Source organism: Calonectris borealis, chromosome 15 (assembly GCF_964195595.1).
Source record: "Calonectris borealis chromosome 15, bCalBor7.hap1.2, whole genome shotgun sequence".
NCBI classification, from domain to species: Eukaryota; Metazoa; Chordata; class Aves; order Procellariiformes; family Procellariidae; genus Calonectris; species Calonectris borealis.
Genome location: NC_134326.1, coordinates 10494000 through 10514873, shown reverse-complemented (window position 1 = coordinate 10514873; position 20874 = coordinate 10494000). Strand labels below are relative to the sequence as shown.

Below are 20874 nucleotides of genomic sequence, written 5' to 3'. Positions count from 1 at the left end.
GTGAGCGAAAGGCAAAGCGCGCTAGATCATTTTGTTCTGAAATTGCTTTTTTCACCACATCCCACTGAGTATATTTTTCTCAGATAATGAAACTGGTTTTTTTAAGGCTTCCAATCCAGATTTATGTGGCAAATGCTTTAATTAAGATTGATATATTCCATTTGTTTAGCTTTCAGACTTCGATATGGAAGTTTTAACTTGAGCTGCATTGCCCTCTAGCGCTGTGACGGGGCCGGCCGCAGTGATGTCACTAGCACAGGCAGTGTGAGCACAGGCAGCCAGTTCATGCAGAGCTGCCTAAATGCTGACAAACCCTTCTTGGAGACGCATGTCACAGCAGCTAGACAGGGGCATCCTTCCAACAGAACCACAAATGCACAAGGGAAAACAGTAAACCTGTCTTTTATTTCAGGGACATCATGATCGAAACAGCTACTTTCGAGCTCCAGCCAAGACTTCTGCCTGCTAATTTCTGTTTAAACGAGTTCGTATGAGAAATTAAGCAAGTTTGAACAGCCTATTATTTCTGACAGGCTTCAGAGGACTTCACGCTGTGCAAGTTTTACGTGCTTATAGCTGACAGCTTGCCGGGGAGATGAGTTCTCAATCTAAAGCTGGCCGGGGCTTTGCAGCAACTTCTTGGGTAGAAAGATAACTTTCAACTGAACTCAAACCATCTGCGTGTCGTGCAAGGGATCCAATCATAATTTGCTATGGAGGATGATTTTTAAGATGAATACCTACCTTGACGATAAATCCAATTCATCAATACCTGGATATTTGAAAGTGTCTGCACTAAATAATGGCAGTTTTTCTGCAAACAACTCCAATGAGACAGCAAGCAATCTGGATTCACCTGCCTTGGATATCAGTAGGGCGATAATTGTGGGGCTTATCCTAGGTGCCTTTATACTCTTCGCTATTATAGGTAATATCTTGGTAATTCTCTCTGTTGCTTGCAATAGACATTTAAGAATTCCTACAAACTATTTCATAATTAACCTCGCAATAGCAGATTTGTTGCTGAGTTTTACTGTCCTTCCATTCTCTGCTACACTGGAAATCCTTGGCTACTGGGTTTTGGGGAGGATATTTTGTGATATATGGGCAGCAGTTGATGTGCTATGCTGTACAGCTTCTATTTTAAGTCTATGCGCAATTTCTATAGATAGATATATAGGGGTACGTTATTCTCTCCAGTATCCAACTTTGGTAACAAGAAGAAGGGCAATTTTAGCTCTCTTAGGTGTCTGGGTCCTTTCCATGGTGATTTCTATTGGGCCTCTTTTGGGCTGGAAAGAACCAGCACCCAAGGACGATAAAGAGTGCCGTATCACTGAAGAACCATTCTATGCTTTGTTTTCTTCCTTGGGGTCATTTTACATTCCTTTAATCGTCATCCTTGTGATGTACTGTCGGGTCTACATAGTGGCAAAAACAACTACTAAAAACCTGGAAGCTGGGGTTATGAAAGAAATGTCCAACTCCAAGGAGCTGACTTTACGGATTCATTACAGGAACATTCATGAGGACACGTTAAACAGCACCAAATCCAAGGGTCACAATCACAGGAACTCCTTAGCTTTCAAACTTTTAAAATTCTCTAGAGAAAAGAAGGCAGCCAAGACATTGGGAATTGTGGTTGGCATGTTTATCTTGTGCTGGCTACCCTTCTTCATTGTTCTGCCACTAGGTAAGTTGGTAATCAAGGGATTGCAAGGGGAGGGGGAGGAAGAGGGTTAGTTGTTTACTACAAAAATATCATAGAAAAAAATCAGATGAAATAATAAGTAGATATCATTTTGAGAACTGCAGTGAACAGATGAAAGGAAGGGAAGTGAAAGTGATTTACTTCGGACATTGGCTTTTTCAAAGAGTCATGCTGAAACTTTGTAAAGTGTGCAGCCTGCAGAAAGTCTGCTCATCTGGTAGTCCTTCTCAGTGATGTGGCAGATGTCAAATGAGGGGCAATATCTTCAGAGTTTATATATTAAATCCCCCTTTATGGTCTTTGTTTGAATTGAATTAGGTTTCAGAAACATTTTTATAGGATGCTTTAACAAAAATCCTAGATAAGAACACAAAAAGAGTTTCAGTACTGAAATGTTCTTATTTTAGTTTTGTTAGATGTTTGGACTATAATACAGTAGGTCTTCTGGCATCATTAGGTGTCTTAAATGGAAATGAACCTGATCTAATGTTGAGGTGCAAAACTCCCCTGAGCTTTGGGAAGCTGAAAAAGTTCTAGTTATCAGTTCAAACGTCACTGATTAAATCCTAAAAGCAAAAACACGAAGCCCACTGATCCCCACAGCAAGGTTCTTATTGGTTTCAATAGGTCTTAGTTCAGGCATTTCAGGAGATTGCCATGTGAGCTTTTGGCAGCCACTTTGTTCATTTTCAACTTTAAAATATTATTAAAGCATTTGATGTAGCCTTAACGCATTGCTCTGTGTTCCCAAGTCCTTGTGAAATTTGCTTGTTTTGTTTTTAATACTAGCACTACCTCTGAAGTGGAATATCTCGAGATACTGAATTACTAAGCTGTCAAAAATATCTGTGCAAAATTCATTTCTCTGAGACACAGACAATCTGGCAGTCTAAATATGGAAAGAGGTGGGGAAAAAAAAGGGAGAAAAAGCCTTTATTAATGTTCTGTACTCTTGTTTACTTAGTTACCCTACCAAAACATTTCTAATTCAGCAGTAAGTGAATATTTTTAGACGCTGTTGTAGAAAACTAAACTGAGTTCAGCAACCTGGTCCTGGTGAAGTGTTATAAAATTATAATTTCAGTGAATGTATAATATTATTTAGACAAGAATCTTTACTGCAAGACAACTACTTAAGCTATTGCAGAGCAACTTTATAATCTCTAGCTTATTGCATCATAAACTTAAAAACCTTTACGATTCAAGATCTGCATAAAGCTAATGTTGAGTATGTGAAAAATTCCAAACAGAAGGAAAATTGTGAGCAAAGTTCTCTTTGGCTACTGAAGTTTAAGTCCTTGTGCTGGCTCTTAAGGAAAGTTTATAACATAGAGCCAGTTTCCAACTATTGCAAAAATACATACCTGTAGATAGAAATATATTTTCACCATGTGGTACCAGTAGTAGTACTAGATATGTAGCTAGTAGGTCATGATCCCCTGATAAAGTAGATTCCCTCCTTGATTTTGAATATTGAAGGAACTTTGGAGAAAAAAAGCAAATGTGAATGCAGTAGAGCATATCCTTAGCTAGCAGAAGCCAGTATAGCTACTGACGCTGTTCAACGAACACAGATGCAGACCAGTCCTCTTTCCTGGGAGGTGTAATGAGTCGTTGCTTAAGACACTTGAGTGTAGAATTTATTGTTTGTCACAATATGATTTTATCTCTCATATAAATTGTGCCCTAGGCATCAGTGAGGTGACAGGCAGAGAGCCTCCACCACAGCATACTGTGTGCTGGCAGAGGTGCTGGGTGGGCTGAAGGGCTAAACCCACTGCTGTGAGCTCTGACCCAAGACAGACTGGGTGCCTGTAACCCCGAACACGCTCACTTCAGCGCTGTGAGCACTTGGTGCCCCACAGAGCTGAGGTTCAGAAAGAGTTGCCATTGTGCCAGTAAGAAGAGTGAAAAAATCAGCGTCTTGGCATTGCAATATAGACTGCTGGCTCTCCTGCCCTCTGCCTAAAAATACTTTCAGGGGCCCAACTCTTAACTGACAGCCTTTAGTCTAAGAAAAGGGAAAAAGAGGTATACGTAGTATCCAATATTGTATCTAAATGCATTTAATTAGTGGGTACTTTCCCTTTGTTTTGCTGACTAGGAATAGGGCTGGTTTTGTTCCTTGTCCCTGATCTCTTTTTTTAATTTATTCGGCACACTCCAGAACCTTGTACTTTTCATATCTGTGTATCAGTGCAAAGTTAATTAATGAATGATGTTAGGCATCACTAATGCATTGTTCACTAAAACAAAAAAGTCGGGAAAAGACTTCTTCCTGACATGCATAATGCAGCCATTCTTAACTGGAGAAGAGGCTAGAGCAGTGGAGAAAGACTTCTTAAGGAGTTTGCTGTCTGCTGCATTCTTCATACCAGAAATCTTTTGCTTTGTGTCTTGAAGTCACAAAATTAAATGAAATGCTATTAAGAACCCTTACAAAAAGCACGCAATGGTATGAAATCAATTTCAGTGATAGGCAAACTGTAGAATCCAAAAGCTACTGATGATTTACAAAACTCTCCATAGGTGCCCTGGGCTGCTTTAATCACAATCCACTTGCTCATCAGTGCAGGACTGCAAACTACAATACCTTTTCTGCTACTGAGTCCAGACTAGATACTTACCTTCACTATACTGGAAGGATAGGCTTCTTCCTTACCCTGTATTTTTCACACCTTATATTTGCACCATTAACCCAAATCATACCTGCATATCTGCATCTTTACTATTTTTTATTCTCCCTGTTTCACTCAGTAATGCCATGACTCTGCAGCATGGCATTAGCCGAGCAGCTCTGGATTTCTGAAGATCCAACCACAAAACATTTGACAAGTTGGTAAATGTTATTATTTCTGCAACACCCCAAAACCATGTCTTAACAAATCTGCTTATACATCGGGGAGTTTCCTTCATGTTAAAAGTGTCCTCAGCTCCTCTACTAGTTTCCCAGACAAAATTATAATTCATCCACTCTAGAATTTCAATATATTCCGCAGCTACCCATTTTGATATCCCAGACAAAGGATTATTGCATCAGGTGGAACATATATACTGGGAACTGATGCGGTGCTGAAAGCAGGGATATTGCTTGAATCAATATTCCACGACAAAGGAAAAGAAATAATATTAACACTTACAGAGTGTTTTTCAAGCAAGAATCAAAAGGCTTTGCAAGAAAAGCTCACTGACAGAGCTCTGTATACAGCTACAGAGAGGAATCACAGCACTGACACTATGATGTACTGAGCACCGTGAAATGATCAGCACGAAGAATGACCCACAATCTCTTTTTGTAGGACTGAACCATGCTGCCTTTAGTGTTAAGCACCTAATGATGCAGCAAAACTGGTATCCAAGAGAATCATGTGAGAAATTTGTTTTTATTCCAGTAGCTACCAGATATTCTTTCCAGATAGCAACAGAGCTATGGAATATCCTTGTTGCAGACATTCAGAAATGCTTTGTAAACAGTTGTTTTGCCACTCAAAATTATTTGTGGTACAGCATAAAAAATAAAATGAAGACATATGTGTCTTTGAGACAACTTCTTATGCCATAAATTCAGTGACTCAGCTTTGAAGAGTAAATATCTTGCTTCTTTAAAATAAATGTTTCTTTTCTTCCCCCTCATGCAAATCCTTTTTTAGGCATCAGGACTATATTAAATATGCATTGCTGAAAAATGCTGAGTAAAACAGATTATTTTTATCTAAAGACTAGAGCCCTGCAAAAATAAGGTAACACTCATTAAAACTCCCTCCTTTAAACAAAGGAATATCCAATTTTATGCCAGTATCTTTATTAAAAAAGAAGAATCCAAAATGAAGGATCATGTTTCCCCCTGGCTACTAGGTAAAAATTTAGTCTCATTCCTGTTAAATGAGATATCAGACTGGGCTTGCCAATCTTCTCCCAGACTCAGACCTCACACAACACACACAACACACACTCTCAGAGCAAAAAGAAAACTCACCACCTCCACTACTTTAACCAAAGCATATTAACTTTCCCAGCCTATTGCTTAACTCCAGTGGAGATCAACAGAGCATTATTCGCTTCCCAGTTCAGAGCCTACCTCCTCCTGCTCCCACAAAACCTGTGATCTTATCCACTAAAGTCAGAAACAAAATTCTTGTACCTTAACTAGCAGTGGGATAAGGTCCCAAGAGCCTTATAATGAAGATACAACTGTTTTGACTATCCTTATATCTTAAGCTTTTGAAACCTCTCTATGAAATAAAAAAAAAAAAATAAATACTCTGCACGCTACAGGTCAGCCAATACGAAATTATTCTTAAAATAAAATGTTATTCAAGTACAGTATGTAGATTTATGTTACATCAGCCCAACCTCTGCATCTCTGCACCAAGAATCCCAAATTAGGCCACTTAGTTTCCCATGGGAAACACTTCAAGGCATTGGTCCAGTGCTGTCAATGCTACTGGGTTCTGCTTTCTGCAAGGCTTTAGGCCTGGTTTGTCTTTCTCATTTTGGTCTTGCCCCCTCTTCCCCTCTCTAACTACCCTAGCTCTCCAGATTTGATGCCCTCAAGTTAATAGTTATACAGAATTTGGACAAATTAATGATATATGTGGCAATCTGACCCTCTGCCCACTTGCAGGTCAATCTTTGGTACAATGTTCAATTGCACAGGTTATAGCAGGAACTGCTCCTCCTATTTTCTAGCCAATTGCTGTAAAACTAAACATCACAGGGCATTTCTTGACCAGTACAGCATGTTTTGTCACATGCGGAGGACTAGATTATTTCAAGATGATTCATTTTACTACCAAAATAGCCTCCCTTAACCTCTAGTTTAAACCCTTTGGTTTGCAAAGAATGCCAATTACCAGTTCCTTACAGACTTCTATTTTTAGAACAAAGTTGTTTGTTATCAAAGCAGATGAAACTGCACAAATTCTGAAGGACTGGGTACTTCCTATATAGGCTTTTGATTTGCAGGTCAGAGGAACAAAGGGAAATCTTGAAGTGTACAGTTTTACAAAAGCAAATATGCAAAGCAATACAGAAAAATGTGAATACAAGAAATTGACTCATGGTGACTATTCAACCTCAGGGATGGCAGCAACTCCTATCTCAGGTGATCAGAAAGCTCCGAGGAAAAAAAAAATTCCGGACTAAGCCACTGGGCAGCGATAGGAAATCTCAAAACTTTTGAAATCAAAGACAGAAGAGAAGTGGTAATTTCAGAGGAAACACTGCTTTCAGCATCCAGCATCCAGCAAGGCAGTAGACACAAGGTCCTTATGCCAAAGGTACTTGAAAACACGTGTGCTATTGCTCGGGTTGGCAGTCATAATGAAAGCACTGAGTAAAGTTATAAATGTGCATATGGTCCTAAAGCATTGAGGCCATACCTCAGGATCTCAGCTGCATGTTCTTTAGTGTACCTACCTGTGAAATACAGACATGCACAAAAAGTGATGAGCTTTTTAGTATCTTCACTAAAGTCATGCTCCATAGCCCATTGCAAGATTTAGAGCTATTTTGATGGGCTTTCAAGAGACACCTAGAAACTGAAAAGCAATAACCATCTAAGAAACCATCTAAGTCTCTAAGAAACAAAAGAGAAAAAATACAATGGAAGTTCATACAATATCTTTGTAGCTGTGTTATTCAATTCCATGCTAGAGTCCTATTATTTACCAACGATGTTCAAGACAGATTGCCTCAGTTGTAAGTCAGAAGTGAGAAGGGGAGAAAAGGACACCAAAGCATGCCCAGTAATTGAAGATATTTAAGTATAATAAATGAAATGTCAGCAGACTTAGATTAGCTTTTCTAGACTTCTTGAATCAGCTAATCCTTTGCAAAATAAGCTTGGCTTGTATTTTTTCTAGTTAGCAAGCTGCAAAAGTGTGTAACTCTTTTGGACAAAATAATAATAACAGTGATATCATGTTTCTGTCCCTATCTACTCTCAGTTTTAGAGTACCAAACAAGATTCTTACTAAAATTGATCTTGATTTTATCATACTTATGTGAGGGCAACACAATTTAAACACAAGTGAATTCTCTCCATGGTGTAAGTCATCATAGATATTTTGGACTGAGAGGTGGTAGACTAGTATATATAAGGATTTATAGGGTTTGTGTCAAAAATTTAAGTGCTTGATAGAATTTTTCCATATCTCATGTATTTTCCGTATCTTGTATCTCCATATTTTGTTATTCAAAACATACTTGGGAGTTTTTGCTAATATGACAACTATGGATGGGGCATGAAAAACCTTAATCCTGTTGCTTTTTTTTAATTGTTCTTTTTTAAACTACAGATTTCCTCTCTTTTTCTTTCTGGGTAGGGCAAATAAAGCTCCTATTCGTCTTTTCTATTGCTTTTCTAAATACCAACTTGCAAATGATCTGTTGTACTGCAAGTTTCTAAAAATAATTTTCAACTCTCAATGCTTTAAGCATCAACATCATCTTTTGTGTGACGCTGTAAGAAGGCCATGGACTGTGGACCAGAGCAGGATCTCTGGAACCGATAGGTTATCTCTTAACTTCAGCCTATCGGAGACAATCTTACCACACCAGGAATGCCAATGTTAGTAGCTCTGTGGTTAAATACATAGGCACTGTCCCTTTACAAATGCAAATATAGCTACTCTGCCTTGCAACTGCTTGTAATATAAGAAGGAGTAGCAACTCTGGGTTTTAGTAAAAAGATCTGATCCCTATCTGCTACTACAACTTCCATCAGCAAAGCTTCAAGGGAGATGAAGTCCTGGTTTTATTTTGGCCATTCTAGATAAGCCTCTATTTTTGGAGCCTTTAAAAGGCTTTCAAATTTGAGCCATTGTGAATGAAGTTCATGCAGGTCTCATAGAAGTGATTTGTTCATCTGAAATATGAGGCACCCTTTATCAGAGAGAGATAGTGTGGATGATAAGAAATTGTGGATTTTAATTAGGATAAGAAAATAAAAACAATAACCTTTCTCAGCCTACAAGACAGCAAGGAAAATGTTATCCTTAGGCTTTGCTCTTACTCATGAACATATCCATAGGGGGAAGTACTCTTTATGGTCAGATTCTACATTTGTGTATGTCTGCTACTTTCATTTGCCTGCTTAAGAACTTGTCTACACAGGATCGGGCTTTAGATTGGTAGGAGTTACTGACTTTAGTTAATACCAATAATGTATTGGTTTGCAGACTTTTATTTCCCTGTTTGAATGGGATGGAGAAATGAGTATAAACCTCTCGTATCCTGTCAGGACAGTTAGGGGAGACTTCTCTGTGTGAATTCCTTGACTCAACTGGAAAACAGGGAAATGAAAGACTCAAGGGCTGAGGACCAGTTGAATGATACCTTCATCACCCCTCACAAGTGTTTGCTCACTGTAGGGCCAGAAGGCTCCAGCAAAGAGAATCCTGCAACTGCTACAGGCAGTCAGTTCTGGGACATAAATTCCTCACAACCAGGACGCTTTTCTTAATAGCTGACCTAGCTCCTTGCACATATACGTAATGTACCTATTCATAGAATCATAGAATCATAGAATCATTAAGGTTGGAAAAGACCTCTAAGATCATCGAGTCCAACCGTCAACCCAACACCACCATGCCCACTAAACCACGTCCCTAAGCGCCTCATCTACACGTCTTTTAAATACTTCCAGGGATGGTGACTCAACCACTTCCCTGGGCAGCCTGTTCCAAGGCCTGACCACTCTTTCAGTAAAGAAATTTCTCCTAATGTCCAGTCTAAACCTCCCCTGGTGCAACTTGAAGCTGTTTCCTCTCGTCCTATCGCTAGTTATTTGGGAGAAGAGACCAACATCCACCTCGCTACAACCTCCTTTCAGGTAGTTGTAGAGTGCGATGAGGTCTCCCCTCAACCTACTCTTCTCCAGGCTAAACAGTCCCAGTTCCCTCAGCTGCTCCTCATAAGACTTGTGCTCCAGGCCCTTCACTAGCTTCGTTGCCCTCCTCTGGACATGCTCCAGCACCTCCATGTCCTTCTTGTGGTGAGGGGCCCAAAACTGAACCCAGTATTCGAGGTGCGGCCTCACCAGGGCCAAGTACAGGGGCACAATCACCTCCCTGCTCCTGCTGGGCACACTATTTCTGATACAGGCCAGGGTGCCGTTGGCCTTCTTGGCCACCTGGGCACACTGCCGGCTCATGTTCAGCCGGCTGTCAATCAGCACCCCCAGGTCCTTTTCCTCTGGGCAGCTTTCCAGCCACTCTTCCCCAAGCCTGTAGCGTTGCCTGGGGTTGTTGTGGCCGAAGTGCAGGACCCGGCACTTGGCCTTGTTGAACCTCATACAGTTGGCCTCAGCCCATCGATCCAGCCTGTCGAGGTCCCTCTGCAAAGCCTTCCTACCCTCAAGCAGATATTTCTCCTTCCTCAACAGTGAAGTGCTCCCCCCCAATACACACAGAAAAGTTACCCACAAACACGGGAGTGCAGCTCTGCAGCATGTTGGTGACTGTGGGTTACTGTGATTCCCATGATGTCCCCCAGCCTGGCAGCCCAGGCACTGCGGGGATATGCACCCCAAGGCATCCCACAGAGACACCAAGATGCCTGAAAGCCATAACCAAATGCTAGCAATCATTACTGCTTTGTAGTAGCTATGATTTAACCATTCTTTATTGAATTTTATTCTGTTGATTTTGGATACTCTTCCTATTTCTCAAGATCTTTTTTCACTGTTATCCTAACCCTCTTCTCTAGAAGGCCTGCAGTACCTCCCAGCTTGATCAACTCTTAATTTTATAACCATAGTCTCTATTTCATCCTCTACTGTTTGTAAACTGTGGGTTTTTTTCCTATATTAAATAAGTTTGGGGGAATGTAAACAAACACTGAACGCTGGAAGGAAAGAAATCAGGAGCTTTAGAAATCCAATTAGCTTTAAAACCTTGGCATGCTGACTTGGCTAAGCATGTGGTAAAAAGGACCGCAGAAAGCTTAAATAAAGACAAACACATCCTTTCCGCATTCTCTAAACTCATACACATAACAACTCTGGTCAGAGGCAGCTTATTACTTTTACAAGGAGAATTTTACTAGCTATACACACATAGCATTTCAGCTTTCCCTGTTCATTAAGAAGTGGCTGTAACTCAGCCATTAGCAGCTACCAGCAGTTACAGCTCCAGCAGCAATCACAGTGTGAACTGCAGGGGAGAAGCGGAGGTTCCCAGCCAGGCCATCAGCAGCTATCTACTGCCTAGCACTGGGAAAGTCTCTCACTGATCACATTACAAAATTGATAAAGTTTCTTTTCATAGGAAGGCTGAGTTCCATCATAAAACAAATTTCTTGCAAAACAATACTCATTTTTGCAGAAGTTGTCTTCTCGAGAACAGATTAAGACATGGGGTTTGATATTGTTGAAGCTTCCTGTTTTTCATGTTTCAGAACTCATTTGTTATCATTTTGTATTTTGCAATGCTTTTCATCACTACAGCGATTTTTAAAACATTGGAATTTTCTCTTGTGGAGAACGTTGAAAAGTTCACATTTAACTCCAGTCAGAATGACTCCAATCTACACCAAAATGGAATAATTCTCTCCTCTGAATGAAGGAGGATATGTTTGCCTTCCAAGGTTACCTTAACTATTTAAATTTGACCAGAGTCTATAAAATTCCAAATACTTACTACCAATTCCCTAACTATTTCTATTTTATGGTATTCAAACAAGAAGGTGGTTTTCTCTCCAGAATACCCCTACTCAGCGTTTCAAGTTTTGAAATGCTTCATTTTCTACTTGTTACTTTTTCTACATTTTCTACTTGAATAGAGACAAGTAGTTTCAAATATTATGGCTTTTCTTTAATCTTAAGACAATGGCAAAAACTTGTGCAGTGAAGCTCTCCTTCTACCCCATTATTGTTTCACGACATATTTTATTGTAGCTAGTTTGCTATTACTGGAATATCAACTGACACACAGCAAAGCACTTAAACAACTCCAGACCATTTTGTTTCAATAAAAACAACTTTATATTTGTTCCAGTAAACAGGAACATACACTCACCCTAGCTTGGCTCTCATCTAAGCAAAACTGGATTTAGAAGATTTTGAAACGTGATTTTTTGTAACAGGCAGAAAACATAGCACCTGACAACCCAAAACTCGTCCATAGAGACTTCTTCTCCTTCAATCCAGGAACTTCACAGTACTCCTGCCCAACAATTATCTAATCTAAGTATCAAATACTTGATTCTGAACAGAACTGATGATTCTATGAGTAATTTAGGTATTTAATTGATATACAACTTATTAAAAATGGATGTTTAATTAATAGAAAGTCAATTATCACAACATAAAGTGATTAGAAAAGAGATTAGCAGTTGGAGTTAAAAACTAAATACGACATAAGGAGAGTATAAATAAATATTTAAAAATTAAGAGGAAGAAAGGAATTAAGTAACTGGAAAGTGAACATGCCTGGACGGAAAAAGAAAAAGCAGAGATATTAAAGAGAAGGCAGACAGTAATGAGAATGTGGTTAATTTTAGATTAAAAAATCATTAATAGTTTAACTTTTTCCTCCCTACGGGTACAAATAATAAATATATGGCATTCTTGAAAATACACACACACAGAATACCCTCTCCCATGAAGATGACTCACACAAACATTAACAGAGGATGTAAAACTATTCAAATGTTCCTATCGGATGCAAGCTGCGGCATATTGGGCTGTATACCAGGAATGAAGCCAGTAGATGGAGCGAAGTGAGTGTGCCCTTTTACTCAACACTCATTAGACTGTGTCTGGAGTAATGCATCTGTGCAGGGGAAGACAACGATAAACTGGAGTGGAGGCAACCAAAACGATCACGAGGCTGGAGCACATTGTGTGAGGAGAGTGAAGGAACAGGGCTTCTTCAGCCTGGAGAAGGGAAGGCGTCAGGGAACCTAATGCAGTGTTGACCCTGCTCTGGGCAGGGGGCTGGACAAGAGACCCCGTAACATCCCTTCCCACTGCAATAATTCTGTAATTCTAATAAGTTCTTGGCTTTCAGTCCCATCACGTATAAATATATATATATTCCTTGCATGAAGGGTGAAGGGAGGAAATACAATCACACAATGGAACCCAGTGATATTTCACAAATGACTGTCATCACTAACAACTGTTGGTCACTTATACATAGTTGTTTATTTCCTCTGTGTGGCTGGAAGTAGCACACAGAGCAGAATGGCACAGAGATATCAAAGGCAATTTAAAAAGTTTTAGCTCATAAACATTATCTCACATGTTATTTTTCAGATTTAAACTCTAGCTAATCACTATAGTATCTGATCACCTTGCATATGCACACAACTGGAGTAGCAAGTTTTCTCCCTTCTCTTGGAAGTAGTTTGGGGGGTTTTGTCTGGTTGATTGGTTGCATTGGCAGGTCTAATTTTGATGCTAAGTTCTTTCTTCCATGAAGTGGAAGTGGAAACTCAAACATGTCCTGTATATTACACTTTTGTGAAGAAGCTCACCAACGATTATACTAAGGATCCTTAAATTGAAGGCCTTAACTTTCCCACCCTCCTTTCTGTATGAATACAGCGGTCAGTTGTGAGAGATATCAAAGGAGTGGATATTTAGATGAAAGAAAAATAGCAGAGCAGGAAAGAATATGAGAGAGTAGTGTGTGTGTATATGCGTGCGTGCGTGTGTGTTTCTCCTCTGCAGAGGGCTACATCAGAACCTCCTTCAGTGAAGAGTTTTCCTTAATTAAGAGTATTGGGATTAAGCCGGTCCAGAAGATTTTCCTGCTGCTCACCCTGCTAATTTAAGGATTCTTCCAAAGTCCACTGAAGTCCTACGAGCCTTTACAAAGTCTTTCAAAGACTCCCACTGACTCCAGTGGACTCTGAATTTTAATGGCTCAGTGATGTTCTGGCCAGATATTCTGCAGAATATGTGAAGACAATTAATACAAATTGTTTCCCACAATGTTTTCTAATTTCATTGAGGGTGCTTTACTTACTTCTGTGTAATAAAGCATTCACTATAAAGAACCAGTCAGACCCTAAATGAAATTAGCTTTTACTAAATAAAATACTTCTAAATTCTTTTTTATTATATTTGCTGTTGCTCAGTGTATTTCCAAACTGAATGGCTCTATCGAGTCTGGGGAGCACAGCTGGCTAAACTAATGGTCAAAAAAGCAATCAAAACTGATTAAGTTGATGGATTTCTGAAATATTTCCTGTTCTCCATTTGTGCTGGACACAGGCTTTGCAAAAACTTCATTGGTGTCAAAGGTGCAACCAGAGGTAAGATTGTGGTGCTATGTTTAATAAATCACACAGTTTAGTGCAGAAAAATAAAAGAGAATAGAAAATATACGTTTCCTTAGAATGAAGCTGTTAAACATGAAGCATCAGGAGAGTGATAAGTTTGAGCAGGGAAGTCATTCTGGCTACCCCCATCACAAATAAATCACTGAGGAGATAATCATATGCAAAATTTTCCAGCCATTTTGAAGAGCAGTCTAAATCAGTACAGGGAAATATTTAATCTGTTTATCAGACTGTGATGGGAAAGTAGGAAAGTAGTTGGAGACTAGGGGAGGAAATATTAGTCTGATGTTTAAAGAGTGTGTCTAGTAGGCTTAACTTTATCATTTTATCAAGGTACCAAAATAGCTCGCAGTTGTTTGCTCCTGACAGGTTAGTTATGAGGTAAAGTATGTGTGCAGCTAAATAAAAGGTATTGTTGTTAATTCCAAGAATAAGGTAGGGAAAAGGGTAATGCTAAAAATATACAAGCTAATAAAAATATTTTTCATATCTTTATATGGTGGGAGGCAGTGGAGCTTTGCCTAATAGTCACCAAATTAAACCATATTTAGAAGTACATGGCATGTATAGCAACATCCATCTAAACCACCATCTGGATCATAAAGAACAGCTTTTCTTCTCTCTCTGTAGAAAACTCAGGCTGGGATTCCACCCAGTGAGGAGGGACTGAATACAAAAACTCAGAAACTTTCCAAAGCCCTGAAGAGAATAAGTGCCCAGACAAGTATCTGCCTCAGACATTCCGCTTTTCTAACAGTTAATCCTCAACCTAAATAATGGATATATATATCCCAAGGCGATCTAAGACTACAGTGTCAGTGGGATTCCAGTACTGTAAATGTAAAACTCTGCTAGGCTGCCAAAACACACTACCTGAATGCGCTGGACTATCCATTGTGAATTCTAGTGGTTAAGAGAATCATGTCAGGTCTCATGGTTCTCTTCCTGGTAAAAAAAAAACTTTTTTACTGGTGAAAATTATTTAGCGCATGATCTTCAGCTGATTGCTTTTACCTTTCCCCAGTTCAGATTGCCCACTGGTAAAATCAGGAGGATGGCACAAAATCAGGATGACTGACAGATGAAAAGTGCTATCTGAGAGCAAATGAGTCGTGCTCCTATACATGAATGTATTCTCACTGGGACTGCAGTGACCTTTTTTATTGCTAGGGCCTTCTTGGACTAATCATCTACCACCTGATTTTTGAAAAAAATAGGAAGTAATAGCGCATTATACATAGACAAAATTCATAGATGAAATCCATCTCCGATCAGAGCAGTGGCATATGTACATATATATATCTATTAGGAAGGGTAGAGGAGTTAAGAAGAATTCCATCCAGTTTTAATACATCAGTCTGAGGTAAAACCAATTAACACACCAGTCTATAAATCGATGGCTTATTTATCAAATTAATACTCCTTGTTCAGAAAAGCATACTTCCTCACCTTCTTGTGAAAACTTAATCTACTAGTTTGTGTATAATTTAAGAGTCAAGCAACACTTGCACTGTGGTGTTTGCAGAACCAGGAAAAAGTAGAGAATGAAGTACTGTTTAATGATCACTGTTTTCATTAACTCCTTGAGACTTATTCCTGAATTTCTTAGTTTCAAAACTTTTCTACTATTGTAGTTAAATGGTGATCTTTATGTTTAAATCACACCACCACATAGCTTTCCAAACTGATCTTTTTCCAGATTTTCTGTTAATGACTCAGCTAGGGTCATAATAGCTTTTAAATGATTGATCAGGGTTCAGTGATTTTTCTAGAATCAGGCCTGAACACAAGGTGCCTCCATCAGTCAGGGTTGCTATGAGGAAATTCTCTGCTCTTTTGTGTTGCTGCCCTTTAATATAAAAGAGCTTTGAAAATGCTTGCTGCAGCTGCTGAAAATGGCCCGCTGTCGTTTTTTTTCAAATGGCATTTGAAAAATAGATTATCATGAAAGACAGGCATAAGCTCCTTACCTTTTTTTCTTAAGGAACACATATTTCTTGAAGCAGTTTACAAAGATTAGCCATTTTTCAGCACTCAGCTTTTTACCTGTTTCCCTGCTTCGTCTCTTAGTCTTTACTGTATGTAGTTATATGCAGTTCATGTGCAATATAGATTACAGAAGCACAACTCATTTATCTGCATTGGTTCCCAGTTTTCTTCCCTATGGCTTAGCTCATTTTATTTGCCCTTAGGGAATTTCACAAAATTTGTCAGTAAACTTCCTTAATTTTTTTTTTTTATTTTATTGAAAACTATACTATAGCATTTACTCTGTCCGTATTTAACCTGCCTAAAAATATTTAAATCTGGTAAAGGAATGTCCTGTAGATTTTCAATTGTTACAATATGAGAGAAAGGCAAACCAACTGATCTGGAAAAACTCACCACTGCTCTTTCAACATTCACACATAAGAAAAAATGGGAGCTCTTTAGGCACTTCACGAGGTTTACTGGGCTTCAAGAGCTAAAAATAATTTATTTGTTAAAAGAGTTCCAGAAAACAATTTAAGACATTTATCAGTATGAGCTCCAAAAAGTTCCTTGTTGTACATAATCATGCTTTGCACTTGTTTTGTAAAGTCACAAAGCTTCTCTTTTCCCTAAACTGAAGGGAAAATATTAGCAATAATTATTTACAAATTGAATCCTGAAAAGGTTTGCAACTTGTGGAAAGTTTGGAGCATCTTCCTCATCTTGGCTGCAGTTATAAACTTAGATCAACTTTTCCTGAAGCTTTATAAAAATTTGACACCCATTTAACTGCTTATTCCGTAGAATCACATAAATTGTTGCCGAGTCTTTCATCAAAGAGTATGTATCACTCACAAGACACAGTTTAAGTGCTTGCATTGATTTGATTTATCTGTTGGAAATTCATCAAATAATACAATTCGTAGTTTCTCTGACGTTAGACATGTTGTACTCTGTACTTTCTACAGCATCAATCAGGACAGATGTAGGATCTCCATCAGGTGGACAGAAAAGGCATTTGTCAAACCCTGCAAATCATTAGCAGCAACAAAGCAACAAGGGACATGGGTTCAACTTACAAGAGTCTTGCACATGCAGAAGTCATCAGTAAAGTGCAGGAGTCATGAAAGAAATACTATGAACCTTGTAATTTAAAACCTCCATTTTAACCTTAAGGGCTAGCATGTTGCTTAGCTCTGAGGCAATAGGTAGAGCTAGTGCTAGCTGGCACCATCCCAAAACACTGCCAGGGAAAAAATCTATTACTCTGGATTCACAGGCTCTTTCCTGACTCCTATTGCCCAAGTGAGGGGGAGGAAGAGTCTCTCCAGATAGCTGATGCCATCTCAGCAACTTATTTTCTCTTCTGAGCCAGCTCAGGGACTAGTTGACACACTGAGGAGGGCAGTGGATGTCTGAGGAATGATACATACTTACCTCCCCTTGGCTTTCGTGTGAGTTAAGGAGACTCAGACGCCTATAGTGAGCACTAGGCCAGCATTGTCATCTAGATAGACAGCAGTATCTGCTGTGGCACATATGAGCTATTTACCCAAGAAGCTAGGAAGTGCTTTTGCATAGTTTTGAGGCCCAAGCCATGGCCTCTTCATTGCTATAAGATTGGAAATATGCCTAGAATCATATCCCTCCCCTCTAAGGCATCCTGACAGTTACAACTGACTCAGCTGCTTTCACAGCCCAGGGAATCTGAAACCACTCCGGTGTAAAAAGTTGCTCTTCTCAGAGATGTGACGTTCAGGCTTGAGTGTCACCGTCTATTTGAAAAACTCTTCAAATCTACTCCAGTTCTTGAAATAAGAATTCTCTCCTGAATCCCTGCTCTTTGATTACTTTAGCCAGACACAAAGGTGTTTTCCCAGCTGGATAACTGTTGAATGCCTGTTTTGCTTAAAAAATGTCATACATTCTTTTATAAAGCCCCATTTGCTAAATATAGCTGATCAATTGCATGTTTTTAATACTAAAAGTACATGAAATGGATTTCCCAGTATGAGTTTTTCATTTGGGAGCCTCTTTAGGGAAATTATTTGATTGTGAACGGAAGAGGAAGTATTCATAAAATAACCTCTTTGTTTGGGTTACACCATTTTTATGAATGCCTGGGATATGGGAAGTACCACAATTAACTTCAGGTTTCAAGAGGTTTGTACTATCATAATAATCTAGATAAATGGGGTGATGTTTAGGAGGTGCCAGAGAATGTATTAGAAGTTATAAGGTATGTTCCAGGAAGCCTGGGAACAGTTAGATCTTTTTCTTCAAAAATGACATTCGAAAGCTCTTTGAAGAAGGCACAACCTTATTCCATGTGTGCACTGTGCAACAACTTGGACGATGGAGGTTTGATCTTTCGTTGGGATCAATAGATGTTAGTACAACAGATGTGTACACACAACCACAAAAAGCACTGCTTTTTAATTTTTAATTCTACATTAATTATGTGCTCCTTTAGCTTTCAGATGGTGGAAAGCATTTCCTTATTAGCTTTAAAAATAACAAAAATAACATTTTATTACCAAAAGACCAAAAATGAAAGCAACATGATTAAGGATTTTTAATAAACAGATTCTAACAGTGATCTGATGGGACATTTACCCTTCCTAAAGGCAGGCAAACCAATTATCTCAGATATTGTCTCTGCTTGTTTCTTCTGGACAGGATCTCTGTTTTCGGCTCTGAAGCCCCCTGAAACGATCTTCAAGGTGATTTTTTGGCTTGGCTACTTTAACAGCTGCTTGAATCCGATCATCTACCCTTGCTCGAGCAAAGAGTTCAAGAGGGCTTTTATACAGATCCTAAAATGCCAGTGCCACCGTCGAAAACAGTTGGGGTGGTGGGCCTACAGCTACAGAAACTGGAATCGGTGTTCCTTTGAACACCCTAGGAAGGACTCTCTGGAAGACTGCGGGAGTGTCCTAAGTGGCAGTCAGAGGACATTATCTTCAGCATCTCCCAGCCCCGGCTACCTGAGCAAAATCACTCACCCACATATGGAGATGTGCACATTCCAGGAATGGAAAAACTCCAGCTCTTTCCTGAGCCCCTTACAGGAAGGCAGCAGACAAAAGGACCCATGCCAGTTCTTTACCTTCAATCTCTTAACAGAGCGCAATGGACACGTTCCTGCTGGCAGCCAAGCTTCCAGCAATGGGGACCATGAGGCCATCTGTGACACACTGAATGGCAAAACTGACTGTGGAGCAAACATGACGCTGGAATGAACAGATTCTAAACAGTCTGTTCTCTTTGTACACTAATCTGTTTGATGTTTAGCCCAGGTGAAGAAATGGAACTTTGCACAGTTTCTCAGTGTAGCACTAGAAGGAAGCCAGTGAGGAACAGGCAAATTTATGTCACAAGAGTGGCAAAGTGTAGGGGCTAACCGTATTCCCAGTCAATGGCCAGAGAGGCTACTGAAGCAAGAACAGAATGCAGGGAAGGTGCCGCATAAACCCAGGGAAGTGCACATCCAATTATTTAGCTGTCGTGGAAGTGCTGTGGAACAGCCAAACACATATGTATATAGAATGAATGTATAAATATGGGGGTGGGCAGGGGAAATGTGTATGAATGTGTGTGTGTACATGTGTGCTAGCCGCGTGTATGGATGCCTGAGAGTGGAAGTGAGCAATGCAGTGTTTTTTGTACCTCTCCAGGGTACTAGCTGCCGCTGATTTTGCCTGTAAATTCTTATTATTGTTGTTGTACTTCACTGTACATTAGCACTTTAGAAGTGGAAAATAATGTCAAAGATTAAAGTAATTTCACAACAATTTAAACACTTGCACCTATTACTATAGGACTGGAATTCAGCCAAGTTCCCTCATCACGATTTTCACTTCAAAATAAAACACTCATAGCGGTTAAGTTTGCCATTGTAACTCCTAGGATGCTCTTGAATCTCTCTGCAGTTGCTTCCCTTACATGATTCCCTTATCACCAACATATGTGATCTCTATCCTTCACCATGTTCTTTTTTGAAAGTTTGAAAATACCGGCAATGATGAGAGCTCACAATCTACATTTCAGCACATTAGAAAGTGTCCTGTAAACATGCAGGCTACCAGAGATCTAATTTCTAAAAGCAACACTCATAAATCACTCCAAATACCTCATAAACAGTGTCGTGGACACAGCACAAAAGAGCACTGCTGGAGGCCCAAAACCCAGCCTCACAACAAATACACTGAGCTTCTGGTTCTTTCAGTACACTTTGAAAATAGTATTGCACATTTAGAGGCTTTTACTTTGCCACTCAGATAAGAAGAGAAAGAGTCAAAACAATGGAGTTGTCTAAGTTTCACTGCCATTAATATTTTTCAGCTCAGTAATACAGTACTGTAACAGAATTCCTAAGAATATCTTCTAGGACATTTTAGGTCATGTTTGGAAGTTATTTTCATCTCTTGCAATTAAGTGTGAAACATGAAACTAAAGACTGATTTTTTTACATGAAGTGGCACAAACCGTGAAAATCGGTACTTACTCCTTCCTCCTACCAAGACTTTCCTTATTAGGAATTTCAGTGACTTTTTTTTAAAGCTTGAAACAGAGAATGAACCATAAACAGATGTACTAAAAACACTTAGAGACAATTTAACAATGCTAGGTCCCAAGAGAGAGCCATTTCCTTTTGCTTCCTTAAATGTGTATTCTCTCTTAAATGTGTATTAAGTTGACAGGAATGGATATGGCTTGTGGTTAGATGAAATATCCCCCAGCTCAGTGAGCAACGATAGGAAAGTCGTGTTCCAAGGTCTTCCCATGGTCATATGTTATAGTAAGAACCACATAAGTATATTTTGAGACTTATCCTGATTGAAGTTATGGCCAATCTCCTATTTTAGTAATTCCATTTTGATTGTGGGGAAGGCTGTAAT

At 39.3% G+C, this 20874-nt stretch overlaps 1 protein-coding gene across 1 annotated transcript; it reads left to right on the top strand.

The window, feature by feature from the left end:
* The first annotated feature begins 357 nt into the window (after nucleotides 1-357).
* ADRA1B (adrenoceptor alpha 1B) lies at nucleotides 358-19773 on the top strand. Its single transcript, XM_075164165.1, has 2 exons — nucleotides 358-1693; nucleotides 18653-19773. Exons 1-2 carry the CDS (start codon nucleotides 721-723, stop codon nucleotides 19213-19215), a joined length of 1536 nt encoding a protein of 511 aa, XP_075020266.1. The 5' UTR covers nucleotides 358-720; the 3' UTR covers nucleotides 19216-19773.
* Nucleotides 19774-20874: the final 1101 nt, after the last annotated feature.

Bases quoted from the DNA above. Each gene is read 5' to 3' on its own strand.
- ADRA1B (XM_075164165.1), top strand. From the start codon at position 721: ATGATTTTTAAGATGAATACCTACCTTGACGATAAATCCAATTCATCA. The intron at 1,694-18,652 runs GTAAGTTGGTAA...TCTTCTGGACAG, and splicing joins CTTCATTGTTCTGCCACTAG to GATCTCTGTTTTCGGCTCTG.